This window comes from Dryobates pubescens, chromosome 10 (genome assembly GCF_014839835.1).
Source record: "Dryobates pubescens isolate bDryPub1 chromosome 10, bDryPub1.pri, whole genome shotgun sequence".
In the NCBI taxonomy this organism is placed as follows: Eukaryota; Metazoa; Chordata; class Aves; order Piciformes; family Picidae; genus Dryobates; species Dryobates pubescens.
This window is the reverse complement of record NC_071621.1, coordinates 21,024,690-21,048,125: the sequence shown is the minus strand read 5'-3', so window position 1 is coordinate 21,048,125 and position 23,436 is coordinate 21,024,690. Positions and strand designations below refer to the sequence as shown.

Here is a 23,436-nt window from a genome sequence, read left to right as displayed (position 1 = left end):
TCCAGGACAATGCTGATGTAAACTTTTGGTAACTCAGGAAGTAAAATATCCAAACAGCAGCAGTTTACATGAAGCAGTAAAACTATAGCTACTTTTCTACATTTTTTATAGGAACATGCAATCCTTTACAGCTGATACCACTGTATCAACCAAATTATGGATGTTCTGGAAATTAATTCCCATTTAAATTTCATGCTTGGAAGAGTAGAATGTTAAAACTGCAGCAGAGTGTCTTAACTATTCTGTTTACATATACTTACCAAACTTCTCACTAGTTTGAAGTATGCAGCAGATACTCAGAATTTCCATGTTACATTGAGGTTCTATGCATTAGTTAAATTACTTCCCCCCACCCCTCAAAAAATATAAATATCTGACACTTTTAATCCAGGAAATGTGATCATCAGCAGGTGTACTGCATAAAAATTAAGTCATAGTAAAAATATTTAGATCTCCAGTCTGAACACTGAGTTCTTGCATTTCTTGTACATATTATTTTGACAAAATTAGTCACTTCCCTCATTTGTGAGGGGAGCAGGAAAAATTAACTATCTGCAGCATGTATTTTACATCATCTGTTTTTATTTTTACATACAAATATTGTAGCATAAAAGCAAGTTCTGTCCATGACCATGATGGTCATACCCTCATGAATTATTAATATGAAACAAAAAAGTGTTACAAAGACAGTAATTCCATTGTGTCTTCACCGTAATTCCATTGTACCTTCAGCCACCATGTCACTGTACCTACCTTGCAATACAGTTTTACAGACTAAGCAGCTTGCAAGGAATGTTGATAGCACTCCTCTCTTATTGTGTCCTTTGCACACTGCAAGGCTATTCTTGGTCAACATGCTCTGCATATTAACAATACTCACTGTTCCCCAATAATTTATTAATAACACCAAAAAATGATGCACCGCTTTAAAAAAGTATGAATTCACATCTATTTAAATACAAACTTCAGTTAAAGATAACTTAAATATCAATTAAAGTACCAAAAGATACCATAACATTTTCAGTATCAGCCCTTTTTTGTCATACCTTAGCACACTGTGTGAATATTACATAAAGCTTCAACAAACGTTATCACTTTATTAAGACTTAAAGTAATATAGAGTAGATAAAATAAGTCTTTCTAAAACCTTTCTATCTTCCTCCCATCTGAAATAGGCATGTTTAAACATAAAAGGTTGGGTTAATTAAAGTATTACTGACCATTTACAATGATTTCCATGATTCTTTTGAGATATGTCAAAGGAACAAAAACAGAGCAATGTAACTTGTATGAATAAGAGACAATGAGCAAAGACAGTATCATTGCAGAGCTTCCTTTTTATCTGTACACATAACTCAAATATTAACAATTCATGCACTACTGAAGCGATTCGAACCATCTTTCAAATAAAACAAGTACTAAAATGTGAAACTGCACACAAACTCTTATAGTTAATAGGCTCTGTTATGAAAATGTTATTGCAGATATACATTAAACTGTACAAATTTAGATTTGCACTATAGGTGTAGAAAAGCACAGAAAGATACTTCTATTATATGCCTGGATTTTCAGCTGTCATGGTAGTCAGTCATTAAACATGAAATATTTTTTAGGGCTTATTAGACAACTTTCTATTAGTAAAAAAAATGCTCTGGAATTTTCAACATTCTGATGGCTACTACACCAAATTAGTAGTAGAAAAGCAAGAAACTTCTTTTAGCTACGTACTTCTTGACAGAGCTTACTATTCAGAATTTACTCATTTGGTTTATAAGAAAATAAAACATAGTTAAACTTGAAGACCAGTTATTTCAGCTAGCAGGTTTGTAAAACTGTTCATCTGTATGAAATCCTACAAACATGAAAACAATAAAAACTGTTGCACTGAACTACTAAAACAACACTGAAGACAAATACATTTTATTACTACATCTTAAAATGGAAACTGAAAATGTATAAATCCATCCCTTTTAAGAGAAAAAGGGCAACAAATTAGTTAATCTCCATGCTGGCTCATTCTTTGTTAAACACATTACAGGGGCTGTGCCAAAATTACAAATGCAATATGGTTTTACAGATTTATATGCACTATTTATATTAAATTGATGCATCCCAGCTGTGGACTGGGACTTGTTTTAATACTTCATTTTTATCCTCAATGAAAGAAATTGACATAGACATAGCTGTTTCTTAGTAATGAAAGTCTTTTTCAGTCAACACAAAAAGCACAGTGGCATGCCACCATCATCATAGTTTATATACTACCACTGAGAACAAGCAAATGAAAAAATAATTCAGATAGCACACTTTTAAGGCTGGTGAATACTGTATTGGCATAATGCTGCTTCAGCTGCCTTTTGGAGACAAAAAAACCCAACAACCTCAACACCACAACCGAAAGTAGAAAATACATGCCAAAACTTTGCCAATTGGCAATACATGCCAAATAGAACAAAAGGATAATCCAGGACATTAAAATATCTCCTAACATATGAGAAGACTAAATGGCAGTCATTAGAATGGGCTGGTACATAAAACCCCTCCTCTTCTGGGGCTTTAATTCTCTTTAAAAAGATATCTAATATGATCTCTTCTTTGAAAAAACAACTGCTTAGCAGTTACTTGATATATGACAACATCATTGTCGTGGGCTTATGAAGACTCTGCTGTATGTCATACTGCATTATTAAATCTGTTACTAAAATCAAAGCTACTACAACTCTAATAAATAAAGTTTTAAAAAACATTTAACGGACAGTTTTATTTACATGTAAGTTTGTTAAAGGAACAACCTCCAGAAGAATATGGTCATGAAAAAGGCCTATTCAAAACAAAGAAAGTCCACTACTTTATTGGAGGTGATGATATGTTTAAGAAGGGCAAGTAACAGATTTTTATTAACTGACTGCAACTGTGTTATCGGCTACTGGAAATACTGAAAGAATTCCACAAGTCTGTATTGCCTCCCCACCTATGTCTTCGCTGCAGAGGTGGCCTTGGAGTGTTTTTGTGGGGAGGTACCACTGAATTCATGACAATAGGTATGGATATTGGATATTCATATCGTTCCAACATCTGAGCAATCTTCTCGCGAGTGACCCCATGTTTATTCCTCCTAAAAAAATAAAAATTTAAATAAATTGTCTGGTATGTTTATGGTCTTTAAGACAAAGAAAAAACTTCTAATTCCACAATATTTTGTCTGCTTTTCATATTTGAAATATTTTCATTTTCATTACACTGTTTCCCCATTCTCTCAGTATTCAACTTGCGGTAAGGTTTGTATTTCAACAATTCATTATTGCATGTATTCGATAACGGAAAACAACACAATCATTCTTCTTCATACAGAAATGTGACATTATTCACCAGGGCTACATATCTAAATAACCCTAGAAGGAGTTTTGAGATGTTAAATGGTATACTAGATAATGAGTAGAGGGATTATATTACAGACTACTAGTTATGAAAGCAATGTTCAAACTGGCATTAAAAAAATGAAACAGCATGGTTTACAGACTTTATGACAGAATATTTTCTCACTAATAAAACTCCACATAAAATAAGCAACAATTTTAGTTTTGAACTGCAACAGCATACTCATGATACCCTGATCTACTAGATCTTACTGATACCTAAACACATATAAGGGAAGAGGGGCCAAAAGTATTATCATATTCTTTCAGTGTTTAATAAACAGTTACTTTCAGTGACAGCTTTGCCTATTAAGAAGCTGAGGCATTAGATAGAGACATTACAATGTTTCTATCTCCTTAGTATCTATGGAATAGGATCCTAAAATCCATATGTGCAGAAAATTTTGGTCTCTGTCAAAAGCAAAACCTTGAGACTCATGCACAAAGCAAGTGTCAGTGAACTGCCAGCACTGTAACAGAAATGAATCTAAAAGAACAGATATAAAACACAAATGAAATGTTTTGATATTGTACCCAGTACAGCTCCAAGGACACTTGGAATAATTTCCAAGTTGTATGAATAGGGAATAGATGCCTGCACCTTTGTGCTTTCTGCCAGGGACAGAAGAGGCATGGGCCTCCTTGCCAACTTGCTCAGCCCCATAGGGGAGGAATCAGTACTGGGAACAAACAGGCCATACGCAAAAGAGAATATGCTATACAGAAATATTTAGAAATACTGATTTCCTGCCCTCCCCCTAAGCCTGCACAAATTATTAGAAGAAAAAAGTACACAAAGTTGATGAGGTTTTAAACCATGCTGCAGGTGGCACATTAACTTTACACTCAGACTGGAAGAAGAACTGATTATCTCAGAAGTATTCAGAGTTATGTTGGCTCCATAAGGTTTATTTTATCACCTTCTCTCTGGGAAGAAAAAGCTTAAGTAGAGTACTTCTCTCAGACACTCTTCTCTGAGACACATCAGAGGATAGAGTGATCATGACAAGTGGCTCATTGCTTAAATGCTACTAGTAGCTACATTGTGCTAAAAAAGTCCAGGAGAAGCAGCATGTCTTAACAGTTTTTACTTTATTCACAACTGTAAACAAGATTAATGGCAGATAAAAAACAAACCTCCTAGAAATATAGTCATTCTACAAAGCACTTGACTAGTGCTTTCTAGTACTCCTAGAAAAAGAGAAAGCTCAAGTGCTCTGGGAGTAAATGCACACTCACTCTCAACTGAATGATTTGTGTATAAGGATTCCATAAATGAGCAAGTACTTTTCCTTAAAGAACTAGGCAGGATAATAAAATCACCACCAGCAAAATTGAATCTATCACAGAAATTAATTTAGAAAATGAAACAAATTTGCTGTATAGTGTCATTTAATACTAGGATCTCTTCTTCAGGAATGTTTTCACTCATCCTTTGGCAGCTTGGCTATGCTGAAAGAGCACAAAGCCATCTATCCTTAACCAAAGTAGACCTGCCAACAAAAGCTCTGAATAGATAGTTATGCTTTAGAAGCTGGTTTTGCTTGGAAGAACACAGAATCTATTGATTAAAGCCAAGTTCTGTCACTATTAAATGCTCCTTCAACAGATCTTACATACCAATATACTGGCAAATTAATCCTGCATAGGCCATGACTACCTAAAATACAGCAAATATTTAATGAAGTCAGTACCAAACTGCAGTCTTATGATTACACCAAAGGAAGAAGGATTAAGCACGCTTGCACTTCACCTCTGTGAAGTTACACAGCGGGTAACTTTTTTTAAAATTAAACCAAGACCCACCACAAAATACAAGTATATCAATATAAAGGTCTAAATGCTGTGCAAGAAGTCTTGAACATTATTGCAAGACCCAATTGTGGAATCAAGATGTCTTCACAGAAGTTATGTGCACAAACCTAAACTAAAAGCAAAATCATTCATGACTGAGTCCGAAGATAATCTGTACCCTCACAGGCACACTGGGAGAGAATGTCACTAAAATCTATTCCATACCAAAACACCTGTCATGTTCTTGACATCAGGAATTCACCCAGTATTGATCTGGAGAGCCTTTTCACAGATCTCTCACACTAAGTGGTAGCAGGAACAACTCTGTAAAAATACTATCCAGAAGTGCACCAGACTTCTAGAATATCAATATATTGTATCACTTGATAAAACTTACTAACAATGTAGACAGCACTGCTCAAAATAAATACATCAGGACTATGTACCCAAAATGTAAGAAAAGTCTTTTGCTAATCAGAGTAAAAGGTAGTGCATCTTTTGTTCCAACTACCAGAAACAAAGTGTCTTAAGTGATTCTCTTTAGGAGAGAATTAAAATGCATGACTCCAGAGAGTTAATAAAATTATTTTATTATTAGCATAGTATTGGACCAGGTAAGGCACTAAATGTCGAGTTCAACATTCATAATGGGAATCCCAGAACTACAGTAGCATCTGTATCATTATCTATTTCCCAAACACACAAATATAGAAGAAGAAACAAAAAAAATCAACCAATATAAAAATTGAGCTCCCTCCCCAAGCAACTGAAAACCAAAGTGAAACCTCACATCATCACCTTTTGTAACTTTCCAAAAAATAGGTTTACAGTCAATGGGCCTCTATTAAAATACCAAAGCAACAGGAGCTGCTAAAACATTTCTAGGAAGTTCCTAACAACTCATAGCAGCACTTCACAGTTTAAAGAGTTTTCCTTTTGTTTCAGATTAGAAACTTTACTCCTACAATTAATGACTGGACAATGTAATTCAATGGTAACAATACTTTGTGTTGTTTATCCTGCTATGTGTTAAGACCACATGAAAGCATGAACTTTCCTGGAAAATTAGTCTGACTCATGTAATGCAAATCTCACACTGAATATCTTAGAAAAGCCTGATTACTAAGGAAGCTTTCTAACTTGGCTGTGCTGCACCCCAAACTAAAAAAACTTATTAGAAGCCTTCCTAGAGAGAGAGGACTCCATCTCTAAAAATAAGTTAGAGGTAGCTTAAAAGCAAAGGTGAAAACTTTAAAAGATTTATAAACACAATAAAATCTAAGTCAATAATTTAAGTATTATACACATATCTTATTCATTGTAGGGGTTACTTTACAAAGCCAAAACAATTATAAACCAAGGCAGCTGGAAGCATGTAAAACGCAGATCAGTGAGGAAACAACTTGTAGTGCAATACTGCCAAACAATGAAATAGCCCTAAGTTTGTTTGTTACTTCACAAATTCCTAAAGAAGAAACATCTGAGACAAAAAAATGACATTAACAGCTTCCCAGACACTCCCAAATCCCAGAAGTCTAATGACCTATGTGCAACAGTACTCTCTGTCTGTAAAGCAGACGAAACAAAGCACTTATACTGATGCACTCCTTGTAGAATGTGTAATTTCTTTTTGTCTTCTACCAATTTCTTGCCATCAGCATTTTGTAGCAAAAAAAGTCTCAAAAAATTATGTGCTTTAATAGCAGCAATTATTATGAAGGTCAATAATTTTTCTCAAAAAATAATATTTTAGGGTTAACTATATAGTACATCTATTTGTGTGTGTTCATAACATTTCTAGTCCAAAGTATATCAAAAATGCCTATTGAAATAAAATATTTTTTACATTAGTAGTTAAGCATTTACAGAAATAAGATACTGAATAAACTATAACATACTACACATGTATTTGCATGCATATTTTTCTGTTTGTCTCTCTATATAAGTACAATGATTTCTGTAGTATAAGCCTTACTTTTCTAATTCTTCAGGATCAAACTTCCACCAAGTATCTGGCTCATGGAACTCCACTCTGTACCCCTTTTCTAGAGCCTGCAGCAAGCAAAGAAAAATGTGTGATATGTGTATCATTAGTACATAAAATGTAACAGCAAGTTTATAGACCAGTATAATAAACACTCTGCAGTGGTAGCATGTTGAATTTGACCTGCCCCCAACCTGCCTAAGCATTCATTCCAAGCTGAGTAGATTAGATCAAATCAGTCTTTAATCTGGTCTGAACTATTTGCCATATCAATTACTGACCATATCAGTAAGCACTGTCTCTTAAGAAACTTGAGTAAGGAAAAATCTTTCTGGACAAAACAGACCAACATATCAGATATGAAAGTTAAGTTTGAAAAGTTGTAACAGATGATACAATCGCGCACCAAAACCTACCACTTCCACATATGGCTTCATTTCCCAGGCTTGAGTATTAGTGTTGTCTATTATAACTGGAGATTTTCCCTGCTCCATTGCTTGCTTTGCTGCAATGAAAAACAGTGCAATTTAATAAATAACTATGTAACTAAATCAAAATGGTAAACGTAAATCACCTGTTCCAAGATGTGCTTTGCACTAATCTGGTCTGACAGAAAAACACTATTTAAAGAAAAGGAATAAAAGCACTGAAAGGTAGAGACAGGAATAGAAGAATTAGAAGCAAGAAAGTAGGAAAAATGAAATGAAGGGCATAAAAAACAGGTGGTGGTGAACTGATACAAAGGGGTAAATGGGAAATTCAGAAGTCAAGGCAACACAACAGAACTGCTCAAAATCTGTGGCCTGCTGACTATACTGATCCTGGCCTGAAACCATATCCTGGCTCCAGCTTTACCAGCCCTGCTGGAGAACACATGGTGCATTCATAACTGAGACCAGTATTGCAGTTCTTCAACAAAATGCTAATAAATAGATGATCTTTACAGAAAGACACTACATGTCAGAAATAGTTGAGATTGGTTAAAATATAATAAATTACAACCATGCTGTCTCTGCTTGAATAATGCTAGAACTCACTGGCCAATTTCTAGCAAATCCAAAGAAAGCAGAGTCCTTAAAACCCTGTATGAGTGACAGTGATTTCACAATTCATGTCACAGTGGAAAATTAAGTCTTGTATTTCCTAGTCTTTGTGCACTTGACCTTACAACCTTCACATTTAATGTGCACGAGTTTTAATACCAAAGATATGTAATTCATGGCCTTTTAAACATTTGGGAATATGAAGTTTTGTTTTACCTAGAATAAACTGCTTTTTTTCCCCTAATGGGTCTCACTTGTAATTACATAACTACTTTCCCCACCCCCCGCCTCCTCAGAGTTACTGCTTTATAGACCCAGTCTTTCCCCAAAATAGAGGATAAATTTAACAGAATCATTTTCTCAATGGTGAAGAAAGTATGTATTTGCCTTCACCATAATTCTAACATGATGATTATAAAGCTCTAGCTAAATTTGTCATATGTATCTTAGCAAATCTATAAATAACTTGCACAGATGATATAATCTATATGAGACTTTAATCTAGACCGACTCATCAGACAAGTATCCCAACTATGAGGATTACCATTCCCCTCTATCTAGTCATGGCAGGAGGTAAGAATCAAATATAACTTCAACCCAAAGCCATTCTGGAAAATGTTTTGCCATGGCGTGTTCTATAGAATGTGGTACAGCTGTCCTTGTTCTTGCTATGAAAATCACTGAATAACTAAAGCATATACTGTTCTGGTTATTAAACCAGTCTGTAACTATGAAATACAGAACTAGAGAGATCTTAAAGTCTTGTCAAAAACAGCCAGAAGCCATAATTGGGTGAGAATTATTTGGTGATCTTATAACTGTTAAGTGTAGAGCCCTCTCATCCATAAACCACTTCCTTATCAACTCTTCAATCTCCCACTTGGGCTCCTAGCGGGAACTCCATTCAAAGTATTTATTATTGATGCACTCCAATCTCAAAAGTGGTCTTTATAATTGATATCCTAATGACTGCTTTAAAAATTCCTTTGCTCTTTGTATCATGAATGTTGCATTAGCTGAGGAGAAACTTCTTTTCCTTGTCCCTCTAGACAGGAAGGAAGCTTCTGCTTGAGGTACTGCATCACAGAGAATAATCTGCATGAACAGGTGATAGAGTTGTTTGGTTTGTCCACTCCTTAAAGCAGACCAAACAGGTAAAGACTTTTTTAGAAAACTACCACAGAAAGTACCTGTCTGCTACCCTTCTCACCCCAGGAATCCACCTCTTTACCAACTAAACCCAACGTCTGTACACTGCTAGGTATTAAGAAAGATGACTTATTCAAGCTGTTAATTTACAAAAGTCAAGCAAAATCATCCTCCGGATAATCCTTCCACAAATTCTGTATGAACCTCAGCTGGGAATACTCTGCTGTTGTCAGCATTAAAAAGATTTGATTCCACCATCAAGATACCAGCACCCAGTATCCCAACTCAGTAGGTCACAGCATAAAGAAGGGAGATGTTCTATTTTTAATTCTAAATCTTAAGTTCAAAATTAAATGTCTCTATACATGTTAATTAAAATATAAAAAATACTTTAAATACATACTCATATATATATATACACCTTATATTCATATATATACACTCCTTTTTGTATAGACTATCACCACACATGTACATTATGCTATACTTCTGTTTTCTAAATATAAGCATAATTTAATAGGATTCCTCTTATGCATTCAAACCTCTCCTCTGGTTCCAGTCATGGGCATCACCAAGGTGAGCAGCATTATATGTATATCCATCTTGTTGATGAAAGTAATCATCTGTGCTGAATACAATGCCTTCACGACTTTGACCAAGAAGAATACTGTTAAACAAAGGAAAATGCAAACATACTTCAATTTTTATTTTTCAGATAGAAAAGAAAAAAAAGACAGAAAAAGAATATAGCTAAAATAAATGTAACTGTGCCCTATTTCTGAATTTCGTGCAAAATTCAAATAGGTTTATAAAACTACACTTGTATGTATTACCAGTAATTCCAACCCAAATTAAAGCAATATATATGTCCCCTCTCTAATAGTTCTGTATTTGTTTTTAGTTCTCTTCCACCCCCGATGAGATGTTTGTACTCTTCTAATATATATACAGTTATTTTGCAGTAAGTTCAAAGTACATTGTAATAGTTCAATACATTCACTAACATTTTCCATATCCATTCTCATTTGGAATCATCTCCAGAAACCAAGCTGATCATGAGGAATCTGCATGCAGGTGAGAAATTAACTGGATTTAATCCTTTAAATCCTTTTTCAGCACCTTAAACTCTCACTGCACCCTCTTCTGACCTTGCCCATGCTGCTTGCATGTGAGTATGGGTTGAACAGGAACAGCAAAAAAAGATGTTTACAGGAATCTCCCTATTTTCAGAGGAAAAAAAACAAATAAAAGATTACAATAAACTTTCAAAGTTGTGCTACTAATGAAAGTCAGGGTTATGGAAGAGCACCCATATTCCTTCAAGATTCTATGCTTTTTCAGCTCTATTTTCTCCCCCCAGTCCTGGCAACACAGTTTTACTTGCCTCTATTTTCTCATTCCCTCTGGCACTCACTAGATCTACAAGCCACTGTAATTTGCTACTCAGAAAAAAAAAACCAATCCTTTCCACATCCCACTGCCCTCCCTGCCCTCGTTTTGGTTTGTTTTGGTGGGGTTTGGTTTTGTTGGGTTTTGGGGTTTTTTGTTTGTTGTTTTCTTTTGGTTGGTTTGTTTGTGGGGTTTTTGTTTATGGAAGGGGTTTTTGCATGGTTTTGGTGGTTCATTTTTTATTTTGTTGGGGTTTTTTGTTTGGTTGGTTTGTGTTTGGTTTGGGGTTTTTTTTGAGATTTTTTTACATTGGTTTTCTGAAGCTTTAGCACCTACTTAAGAAAAAGTACCAGAAGGTGATACATTTAAAGTGGCTAACCATTAGTGGAAACCTCTTGTGGCAGAGGAGTGGTAAACTGCTGACTACATTACCACATCTCACAGAACTGTAGTTTCATTCTAGAAGATAACAGTAAGTTTAAGATAGTATTTCCCCATCATTCATACTTTAGTGCTAACAGGGTGACAGGAAAACCATGTACTTGAGTATCTACTGCCTGTATTACTTCAAATCAGGAGAAAACCTTATTGAATTACTTCAATCATTTGATTAGAGTGTTTTGTCTAAGGCAATGCCATTCCTTGGTGGCTTCTAGACATACAGACCAATTTCAGCTGAATCTGACAGAATATTCTAAACAAAAACCTTTTACTTTTATGGAGAGAAAACAAATTGGCAAAGCAAAGCAAAACAAATTTGTAAACAAATGGATAAAATTCAGATGTTCAAATTAGCATCCATAAAGATAAATGAGAAAAGACTGTCACACGAAATTTCACATTTATCCAGTCTTTTAGGCATGACATTGTCAAACAACACAGATACTTTACTGGCTAGAAGCTTATTTAATTTGTAGGACAGAGTAAGTTACATTACATTCTGCTTTTTGTATAGGTAAATAGAAAGATTACGGCAGAAAATTAAGGGTACTTTAGCAAACAGACACTGGGGAAACCAATGAGATTAAAAAAGGGAACTTGGACACAATTGCAATGTTCACCATTAACATTCTACTCTATATTGTAATGTTTTCTATTACTCACAGTATCATTATTAATTACAGAAGTTAATGGAATGGATGATGTAGGAATACTACAAAAATTCATTAAGTTTTGTCTAGAATTCTGTATTTGCATTGTCATGAAATTCCACAGTGAAATCTTCTAAAAGCATCACAGCTGACTGCTGGATTTAACTAAAATACATCCTAAATATACATACCAGGAACACCAATAAACACCTGTGAGCCAGAGTAATTGATTACAGCAAAGCTACTGTCAAATCAAATCCACACCAATCCAGAGGTTCTTGGAAATTTGGGTTTAAAGGAAATCATTGTAAAGCTGAGATATACCATACAAGTCTGATCTATAGAATAAATATGATTACAAAACTTCCTTGACTATTTTTGGTTTCTACATTATATTTGAATTTGAAAATAAGAAACATAGACAGTGCCACAGAGCATTTATAGCCCGTTGCAACTGTCAAGTAATATGATCAAAGCAGCAAGAAGGAATATACAGCTTCTATGCACTTTCTCCCTTTCCAGAGTATTAAGGTTACCTCAGGACAAACAGCAATGCTATTTCAGAAAGTACCAAAAGTATAGCCACTATTTTTGGACATTATTCAATAATGACTACCGGTACAGTTGATGTCTTCCAATAAGAAAGGAATAGGTTCAGGAAAGCACACACAACAGCACTGTATTTTTTTTCATATCCGTTCCTCTCTTGAATGAAATATTGATCAGGAATTTCTATTCATTAAGTTATTTGGCCATGATTTCACATATGGCCCGACTTTCAACCTTACTTGTATGCTACATTTGACAGTTAGTAATACTAGAAAAACTGGGTACATCTTCCAGACTCATTTTTTGTGCGCTGAATATATACACACACTTCAAAATCTAAGAACCATTTGCCTTAATAAAATCTATAGCAAATAGTAACTGTGATTCTTCTAATAGCTAAGTAGACAGACACATTCTCTACAGCTCCCAGGAGCTTGGCCATCTGGTTTCTGTAGGGATATATATGAACTGATGAGTCAACACTAATGGGGCATTCATTTATATTTCTAGGAACTGTTTGCTAACTGTTCTAGAGAATAATTCACTTACTCAATTTTTTTTTGCTGTACCTCCCAAACATCATTAATAGCAATAAAGAAACACAATGGCAAGGGTTGGGGAATCCTGCAAACTCATCAACAAAGCTTATTCTAGAAATATTTTGTTATTATTCCTTAAAATTCAGAATACACCACAATTCATTTATGAACCTTTATATAACTGATAGAACAGACTTAATATAGTAAACTGTTTGCAAGAATAATCCTAAAACCACAGAATTTGGGTCGGCACAGTAACTCCCAAAGAGGTCAGAGTACCAGAAACCTTACCATATACACAACACACATACAGAAAGTAATGAGTTTATGAACTAATACTTCAACAGCAATGATTGTAGCCTGTTTCTAAATTACTAAATTATACCACATAACATTTCAAAAGCCTGACAATGATCTCTTTCAGAATTCCTATCATTAAAATGGTAACATTTAAAATACAAACATACTTGTTCATGTCATATGGAACAATTCACATCCTTCTAATATATACTTGGAAAGAAAATTTATCCCAGGCTCATGAACTAGGAAACAGAAACAACAAAAAGGACACCTATGTGCACAAAAAGCATTATTACTCTCTAAAACCAGAAGATGATATTCCTCTTCTGAGATGAAGAAAGAAAAAAGATAAACACTTTCCTAATAAGAGTCAAATTACAAAGCAGTCAGCATCAATATGGGGACGTCTCCAGTCAGTAGCTTTAAACCAGCTGCTGTGATGCAACTTTTTCACCCTTAATCTTCCCTGCAATTGAACACCCACCTTTAAACACAGCAGGACAATGAAATTAAAGCAGACATAAAAATCAAAGCAGGTTACCTACTTTTTCCAGACATGCTATCTGATCTAATAGAAGAAACTAGCTCGACATACAAAATATCTTGAAACCAAAATGCTTGTTTTAACTAGTCAGCAAGGCAGTACATGTTTTTCCCAGTACATGTGTGCACACACACATACACATCCTGCCATAATTTTTCTCCAAAACTAAAGTAGTCCCCCAATCTGCATCCTGATTAGCCTACTTTGATAGAAGATTTTATAATAAAGATGATCTCATAGAATCTCATAATTTACCTGCTGAAAATTGCCAACACACCACAAATTAGGAAAAAAATAGACAATAACTAAATATACTTTAAAAATCTGTAGTATTACTAAGCTATGAGGATGCTACTTTGAAAGCATTAATTGTAACACTGTTTAAAGAAATACATAATTAGAAACAACAGCCCAAAATTGTTTCTACATTCAGCTATAAATACCAACTCTAACTCTTTGGTTCAGAAAACAGAGCTCTCCAGAAGAATGGCTCCAGGCAAAGGCATCTGTCTTTATCTATTCCTTACAATAGTTTTAACAAAAAATTTACTTCTTAAATGACACCTATATTTGTTCTTTCTTCCCCATTATGCTCCTTTTTTATTCAAATTCATGTTCAGATATTTAGGGAGGAATGGAAAACTGTAATTGCTGCCAGGTTCAGTAGCAAAATAAGCTAAAAAATCCAAGTCTCTTTTCTTGTAACTTTTTCCAGTATTGTATTCTCACCTAATTGTAACAGACTCCTGTAACTCGGACTACAATTACCATTGCTAGGTACCTCTCTTGACAAATTGTTACATAAAGTTTTTAACTAAATGGTCAACTACTTCCAAAACCAAGGAAGAAATGCAGCATTTTTAACGTGTTTTGTTATTGCAAGCTTTTCTGTGAGGTGGTCTGGATTGAGGAAGAAAAAACTGGTAAAGTGCATGCATTTTTTTCCTGCAAAATTAGTTTGTCATATGTTGAAAGACTTTAAGAAGTCCTATGCACACAAAGAAATAGTGAAAAGTACTCCTTTTTGTACAAAGCAAATGCAGATTCTCACTGCAGTAAACCCACCCCTGAAGACAGCGTTCTGGCAATGATAGGAAGCTGATTCATTACCAAAAGTGCAGGGTAAGGACAGATTTCTCCAAGCACAATCTTAGGAACAGCAAGAGAAGGAACAAAATCTGCCTAAAATAGGAAGGTCATCGGAAGCACAGTGCTATGAAGACTGGAACAAGCAACTTGGTACTGGCAAGCAGACCTAGGAAATAGGGATAAGGCAAAGAATGGAGCACAAGGAAGAAACTGGTACAGTGAAGCCGGGAATGAGATACTACCACTGTCTGAAGTGGGTATGAGAAGAATATGGGAAGAAAGGGGGTGGAGAAGAAGGAATTCAGAAATCAGCTTTGAATTTAGAAGCTGATATGGAGCTAATAAGCACAGACCAAAAGTCATGATTTTCCCTAGGGAAAAAACCCTACATGTAGATAGACAAAGAGACAGGAACTCAAATGAGCATCAGGAAACTGGGAATGTCTAGGTCAGGTGAACATGGGAAACAAACTGAGGAGATGAGAAGACCTCCCTAATGACTGGGAAACTATTAATGCTATGCTCGTATTTAAGGAAACTAAAGACAAAGGCCCAAGGATCTAAAGGCTGCTAAACCTCAACTAACCTCAGTTTTGCAAAGACCCTCTCAGAATCTATTTCCAAACGTGAAAAAAATAAAGATCGTCAGGAAGAGATAATGCTGTTTTTTCAACAGCCAAATCATTCTTTACTGACCAGAATTCGGTCTCTGATTAAATAACTGCCTTTGTGGATGAGGACAGAATGATCCATGTAGCAGAGTCTGGAATTATCAAGGTTTCCAACATCATCTCCTAGTCACTAACAAGCTGAGTACAGCAAGGGATGATAGTGGGATCAATTTTTTCACTATCTTCATTGTTAACCTGGATGATGAGGCAGGGAACTTGCAGATTACACCAAATTAGTAGTAATTCGCCACACAGTGAGCAGCAGGCTTCTTTCTAGAAGGCCACTGACAAACTTGAGCACTGGGCTAAGCAAAATAACATTCAGTTCAACAAGGTAAAGAGCAAAGCTCTGCAGCTGGTGAAAATGAAACCTAAACATCAGCACAGGGAAAGCAACCAGTTGAGCAGCCTTGGTGAAAAGGATCTGAGGATTACAGCAGACAGCAGACTGAAGATGAGTGAATAGTGTACTCTCATCAAAAGAGAAAACATGGCCAGCAGATCAATGGTAGGGTATCATCCCCACTACACCTAGCTCTTGTGCAGTCAGTTCTGAAATACTGTGTCCAGTTTAGACCTTCCCAATTTAAAAGACATGCTGAAAATCATGAAAGGTATGAATAGACAGCTAGAAGATGGCTTAGGGCATACAACCTATGAGGAGAGGATAAGAGCAGTTAGGCTTGCTTATTCTGGCAAGGAAGACAGTAAAAGGCCACCTGGTACCAGCCTACTACAGTAAGTCCAGCCCCTTATCTGAAGGCAAGATGCAAAGATCATGAGCCAGATTCTACCAAGTAATAGTACATGCTATAACACAGGAGATCATATGTAAACTATGGCTTGGGAACTTCAGTTTGGAGATTAGAAAGAACTTCCTTACTAGGAGGGTAGTACTGCACCAGAAGAGTTTGGAGAGATGATGTTATCTCTATAGTGGTAGGTTTTTCAAGATTGTGCTAGACAAACACACAGCTGATCAGATTCAGTGACGGTGACAGACCTGCTCCAAGCAGAACAATGGCCTAATTGACCTCCACAAGCCTCTTCCAAAAAACATGCCTTCAATTCCAAGCAGTGGACTTCAGTGGAAGATTCAGGACAGACATGGATCAAGTTTTAGAGCCGAAGGAGATCTTCCTGTCCTTACAAGCCCTTACTTTGCACAATTCACAGACAAATTCATGATTCCTGGGTCTCAGTATTGCTCTGCTGTAATTTCATACTTGGGAAAATCACTTTCATGATGCTTCTCATTCTCTTTTAGTGCTGATGCACACAGATGATGTGAATTTTCTGCTTTTCCTTCAGTCATTTTGTTAGCCCAAGCGGTAGACGTTTTGTCTGCTGAAGATATGAAGCTTGCAAAGATACTTGTGGGTACTAATATTGTATCAGAAGACCGCAGTTGCTGTCCTAGTCTACACTTCAGAATTCTATAATACCACACAGAAAAACACATTTATTAAGTCTTATTCATAATAAAGTCAAATAACACATATTTTCTCCACAGGTAGCCAAATATTGGGATTTCCTCCCTCCCAGGTACCTAACACCCTCAGACACAATTTCATAAGGAATTAACAATTGCAGCCAAGCACTGAATGTATGAAACTTCATGTAATTGAATACATTGAAAAACAAGTCCCACACAGTTCAAATTCTGCACCCAAATTTCGTGATTATTCTTGACCTCGATATCACAGTACCCACACTCCCATCTGTTACATAAAATTAACAACTGATCTTACCAGCAAGAGATGAGAAAAGTAAGACTATGTGCTCATAAAAAATGAAGATATTTAGAATGTTTCAAATAATATATTTACAGAAAGATCAGAGACACTTCAGAAAACCATGGAACCATCAATATGGGAACCAAAACATTCAATATATTCATATTATATATTATCCAGCTCTTGCACTGAGGCAGCATCTTTTCCACAAGGTTATTTAAACAAACAAACAAATCTATGTGGCTTACATATATTAAAGGAATTTTTGCAGTAACACTTATGCAGGCACATGTAGTTTTAAAAATGCAGGTCTGCAAAACAGAGTCATCAGTAACTAGCAAACATTATAGCTAAATTATACTAATGCCTAAGGTAGAAATTTCTAATAGGGATTTTTCTATGATATGGAGTTCAGTCTCCTAAATATCAGGAAAGAAAAAAACAAACAGCCAACCAAGCCAGCAAGGTCACCTCTTATATGAAAAGCAAGGAAGAACATATCACTATCTATTTCACAGCACTTAGCATACAACAGAAGATAAACACATTCCATTTCTGATGTACAGTTTCTGGATGAAGCTCAAACAATACTGATACAGTAACTTCTGGGTTGTTTGGGGTTTGCATACCAGAGAAACCTATTTTCCCTTAATATGGGTAATGTCTATGCTCTATAACAACTTATGTGCTTTATAAACTACATCAACAAAAGTGAAAATCTGAGTTGAAGATGGCACCTGCTTTTAACCTTGTCAGACTTCAATTATACTTTTAAGGGCAAGTAACTTTTATGTGTTGTACCCAAATAAACAGAGAAGAGCACAGACCATAGTATGAAGAACAGAGAATGAGATTATGTTCAGTATTTTCAAAGTGTTAAAATTCTTCTAATGCTCTTTGAAGATTTCTGCATGGGAATAAAAAAGTACTTCTGGTTCAAATTAATGTCATCAGATTTATTTTTTTTCACATGAAGAAATTTAAGAGTAAAAGAAAAGGTAGAATAACACATACTAGAACAGCTGAAAGTTTCTGAATAAAAGATTATGCAATTTAATGGATGCAGGACTTTTAAAAATTAATACAGAACAGGTCCTGTTCATCACAACTCTAAAAAGGCGGGGGGGAAGGCTTGTCAAGCTTTAAGTCTTTACTTACCGAGAAAGCGTTGACTTCCCTGAACCAGGTAGGCCTCTCAAGATTAGAAGCAATTTCTTTGAACAACTGAATGTTTCTTCAGGTAACTGCAAGGAAGAGCTGTGCATTCCTACTGTATGGCAAGCTTTAGGATCCTTCCAATACTCTTTGGTTTCACAGAAACCACTACTCTGAAGTCTCTTCTGGTCATTATTTCCATTTCTGAAGACCTGAGAAGTATGGGTATCAACATGACCAGCACAGTTGGTACTTTGTTCGAGCAATGGACTGTGACTGTTGGTATCAGTATTTCCATGGTAACCGTGATAATTTTTGTATGAAAGTTCACCATTCTGTGAAGGAAGAGCATTTGCTTTTTGTAGTGGGGAATTAAGTATCTGAAGATTTGATTGATGGTTGAATCCAGGAGGAAGAGGGCCCTGAGGCACTATGAAAGACTGCATTGACTGCCAAGCAGGTCTGAATTCAGGCACTGAGTAATTCCAATATTTAGAGTCTTCTTGTCCATTAAAAGTATTTTCAGTTTTCCAGTCACTTGTTTCCATAACAAACTGCTGCTCACTGCTTGTTTTCTGACTGTTCTCTTCCCCCCCAAAATACTGTCCATTCTCGTACAGTGGTTGTGAGCTGCCCAACAATGCACATTGATAACCCTCTTGCGAGGTTTGACTATAGTTAGATGGTGAATATAGTTCCTGAGAAGTTTCAGTTTCTTTCTCCTGAAAATTAGAAGCTAAATTTTCATTTTCCAGCTGGTGAATTTCTTTATAGAACTGGTCCAGCTCATCATCGATTTTTGGTACAGCAGAAGAAATAGTCTGCATCTTCTTTGCCTCCTTTCTTTTAGCACTGTTTTCATGTGATGCATTCTGGTCCCCCTCACTGCTTCTACATTCATTGGAAGAGCCAGATGTGTTCTGTTTGTTACTTTCAGCAGGCTTGTAAATTGGTCCAATAAAGTCCTTGCTTGTAAAAAATTCAGCTGATGCATTTGCATTTACTGAGAATAATGCACTGTAGTTTTTAATATTATCTCCATCAACAGGATCTGTAATAAAAGAGTCTTTTGTTTCTTCAAATTTAGTGTCATTTATTGATGCAAATGGTGGATTTACATTCTGCACAGTTTCTGAATCAACTGGCTGAGTAAGCACTAGATTATTTTCAGGAAGCACTTCATTCAGTGTTCCCGAGACACCAGCAAGTATTTTCTCCTGTTTCTGCATTGCATGTTGCCCTTGGTTATCTGATGCATATGTTGGTATCAAATTATTTGATGTTCTCTCAGCATCCACTTCCTCCTCAATACCTTGGTTATCATCATCAGAGTGTTTCTCATAAGCTCCTTCCATTGACTTCATTTTTTTAGAACATGGTTCAACTGTGATTTCATTTTGACACTCCAAGAATCTTATGCTGCTTTCAGCATGAAGCATCTTCGGAAAAAAATTAATATATTATCAGCATGCACATTTTAAAAGTAAAGAATAAAAAAGCAGAAATTTTGCAGGCCTGTGATATGCATTCTCAGACCCTCTGCAGTCACAATAAAAATACACCCACAACCAGAAAAGCAGACATCAACTACCAGAAGTATTGTTTAAATGAAAGTGCCACATTAATGCACATCTTTAGCAAAGAACTACTTTAGTGCTCTACCAGCCTGTCTGTCACATTTTATGATATGCCATAAATAATTTACAAATCATGCTTTTAAAATGTGAATACTAAAAAAATTAATTACATCAACAGCCTCTGTTCTCTACTGGGCTGTATTAATCTGCCAAGTGTTATAGATCTCTTTAAATAAACGTGCCAATTTCCAATGCACAAACCAATGCGTTGTATCACTTGCAGTAGTACCAACAAAAATGCAAATATTTCAACAATGAGGGTGATTTTCTGTGACACGAAATGAACTCAACCAATTTCTTTAACACCAATGAAACAGATGCTAGATGGCATTTACAATTTGGTACTAGCTGAACAAGACTGAAAATTAAACTTGCAATCTGTTATTACATTTCTGGTTTCGTAACAACCAAAGACCTTTGTTAGGGACCAAGATGACTTGGTTGCACGCTTTCTAAAAATAAACACACAAAAAATTCCTGCCCTAAACAGACTGCATTGTAAGAATGAGCCAATAAGTTCCAGAAAAAATCAGAGAGGCAAGAGCAATTTAAAACAAAGCAAAACAGCAGTGGCCATTGCAACATGCTGTCATGTCATTATCTATCTAACCACTAGTTAGAATTACTTGGATTTCTCATTGTATTCCAGAGGTCTAGATAGAAAGCAGTAAAACCCAGTAATTATAAAGCAATTGTCAAGTAGTTTGTTCAGCAAATCCCCTCCCTCCTAAACAAATGCTGTACCAAACATGAAAGAAAATATTTTCCCTACTAGAAGGTTTAATCTACTGCTTTCTGTGACTATTTCAACTTTCCAGGAGTAAGTATTTATAAAATGTCACTTCATTTGTGATGAGAAATTAAGTTCTTATCTGAAAAGGGTTCTGTAGGAAGTATTACAGGAAGATTTGTTAAGTAACATTTATCATCCAGCATTCACTTGCAAAAGTACAAGAAAAAGTGTTACTCTGAGTACTTTCTAACTGACTATCCAAAGGATAGACTCAAAATATCTAAATCAAGGTGATTCTACCGTTTGCATTGGAGTTTACCACTAAAGGCAGTACCAACGTCAGTGGGGGAAGAAACACAGACATGCAACTATCCCTCTTCCTCACAGCTAGTGAAACGACATTGCAGTACTACAGTCTTTAAAGATATACATGTTTTATATATACCTCCATCTTTCCATTTTCTTTTATGTAAATTAGAACATGACTACAACTTGATATGAACTGTTGGCTTTATCACTGATCTATCGAAAAGCCTTACTCTACCTTCACTTAAAAACAGGATTGGAAAAAAACAAACAGTTGCTTTATTAGCTTTTATGTCCTCAGGTGTGTTTCAAGATGCTATTTAAGCAGAGCCCATGCTCTGATGTGAAATGAAAACAGCAAGCATGCAAACACTTGCTGTACAGTATCTCTAATGACAGAGGATGCTGCTCAACAGACTTTCTCTGACTACACTCTTGAGACAGTGAAGATGCACGTGAAACCATCTCCACCTGCATTCCTAGGGAGGAAAGTATGTACCGAGAAAGTGCAACCTATGTAACCTTGGCTCTCTAATGGCATAGGTCTATCGTATTTCTGGAAAGAACTGGCTGTCAGCATTGAACCTCAGCTGGCATATGTGATTCATCAGCCTGGCACTTGCAACACTAAATTATCACTTTAACTAACCTTCCCAACATACAGAAGACTCTATCAAGTAACACAAGGCCTTAAGCTTAATCTGTACAGTAAGTTTCAAAATGGAAAAAAGAACACTTATGTGGCAGAAGTTACTGATGGGGAGAATTGATAAGCTTTGCTTGCTTGACCATGTCTTTCTGGGTACGGAGGTGACAAAGCGCGTAGGACAGCCTCCTTCTCAGGGACAGGGGAAGCAGGCGCTACCCCCGTACCTGGCTGGCAGTGGAGCCGCCTCTGAGAGCGGAGTGACTGAGGCGACCGGGCGGCTGCTGAAAGTCGCCCGCCCCAACTCTCCGTGCGTCAGCTGCTCCCTCCCTCCCTCCCTCCTCATGCCCCACTGTAAGGCACCCCCCGGTTCCCCGCCTCACACACGCTTCCCTCAGCCCGGCGCCGATGTCCCACGCTGCTGTGCGGCAACACCACCAGCCCCACACTGCCCCGTTCCCCGCCCGCCCGCGGCGGCCTAAGGACTTGGACACGATCCCTTTTGCCACACGTCGGCGGCAGCGACGGAGGAAACACCTTGCCTGCCCGGCACCGCCTTACATAATTTGCAGCTACCTGCGGTGAGAAGACCAACCTCAAAACAGAGGCGCCCACCCGTCCTCCTCCGCCGCCGCCGCGGGGAGAAGCGGACTTCTGACAGGCGGGTTTAGGGGGAGGGGAGCGCTGGTAACCTCGCTCTCAAAATGGCACCACCGCACTTTGCCCTTTCACTCCGCAATCCCCGGCCGTTATGGGACGTGTAGTTCCGTCTTGCCCAGCGTTAGACTACAACTCCCAGCATCCTTCGCGGTGCCGTGCCGTGCGGTTAGCGCGCGGGAATAAAATGCCATGCGTAGGCCGGCAGTAGCGGTCTGGGCGTGGGGGAGTCGGGCTATGAAAGGTGGTGGGCCCTTGCCTGGCGGGACCGGCTTCTCTTCGCGCACTTCGTATCCCCTTCCACGGTGTAAATAATCTAAGCACGGGGAGGGGCTTTTCCACAGTTTTAAACTCTTACGAAGGTTTTTCTCGGCCTGTGTTTGTGAAGGCAGAGCTGCCCCGTGGTTTCCCAGCTTTGGGGTCTATAACACGGCAAAATCGGCATGCTTCTTTTTGTATATCAATATGAAAATATCTGGTGCTTTATTCTTTGAAAGAAAAAAAAAAAGCTACTGAAAACACAGAACGGAAGCCTTACTAGCCAGCTGCAAGCAGCCCGATTTGCATTTCCTCTGGCCTTCCACTCCCTTGCTCAGGCCCGTTGGTGGACCTGCAGCCCATTAGGTCTGCCTTCCCAAAACCACCTTGTGGTTGTTTTCTTTTAAATAATTAAATAAATTTTGAAGGTGTATACTACCCAGGCATGAGACCTGTCCACATTAATTTGAATGAAGCAATATGTTTTGGACTGCAACCTTAAGGGAGAACTTCAGTTATAAGAGATCACATATACCCATGTACTAGATTAATGCACTGTGAGCACTGTGTTAAGTGGTATTCTGATTTTTGTGGAAGAACAACAAAGATTTTAGTAAGATTATGAAGTGATAAAGATTGTCCCCATTGTAAAAGCTGCCCCAACTTCCTAGATACGTATCACGAACTTGGAACTGCAGCATAACTAGAGTATATTTTTTCCATGATGTGATTTAAAAAAAACCACTTGTA

At 36.9% G+C, this 23,436-nt stretch overlaps 1 protein-coding gene across 5 annotated transcripts in view; it reads right to left on the bottom strand.

The window, feature by feature from the left end:
- The window catches only part of LOC104306106 (NEDD4 binding protein 2 like 2), a 39,935-nt gene extending 17,456 nt beyond the window's left edge, over positions 1-22,479 (bottom strand). For 2 of the 5 annotated variants that reach the window (XM_054164596.1, XM_054164597.1), the window contains exons 1-6: positions 22,367-22,479; positions 18,453-19,888; positions 9,929-10,053; positions 7,611-7,699; positions 7,186-7,262; positions 2,972-3,115 (exon numbers count right to left, since the gene is read on the bottom strand). In XM_054164596.1, the coding sequence (XP_054020571.1) occupies positions 2,972-3,115; positions 7,186-7,262; positions 7,611-7,699; positions 9,929-10,053; positions 18,453-19,888 (1,871 nt within the window). In that variant the 5' untranslated portion in view covers positions 22,367-22,479. Of the gene's footprint in view, positions 1-2,470; positions 3,116-7,185; positions 7,263-7,610; positions 7,700-9,928; positions 10,054-16,797; positions 16,858-18,452; positions 19,889-22,366 lie in introns of those variants that run through there. The other 3 variants (XM_009907047.2, XM_054164599.1, XM_054164598.1) reach the window with 3 other exon arrangements.
- Between the last annotated feature and the right edge of the window lie 957 nt (positions 22,480-23,436).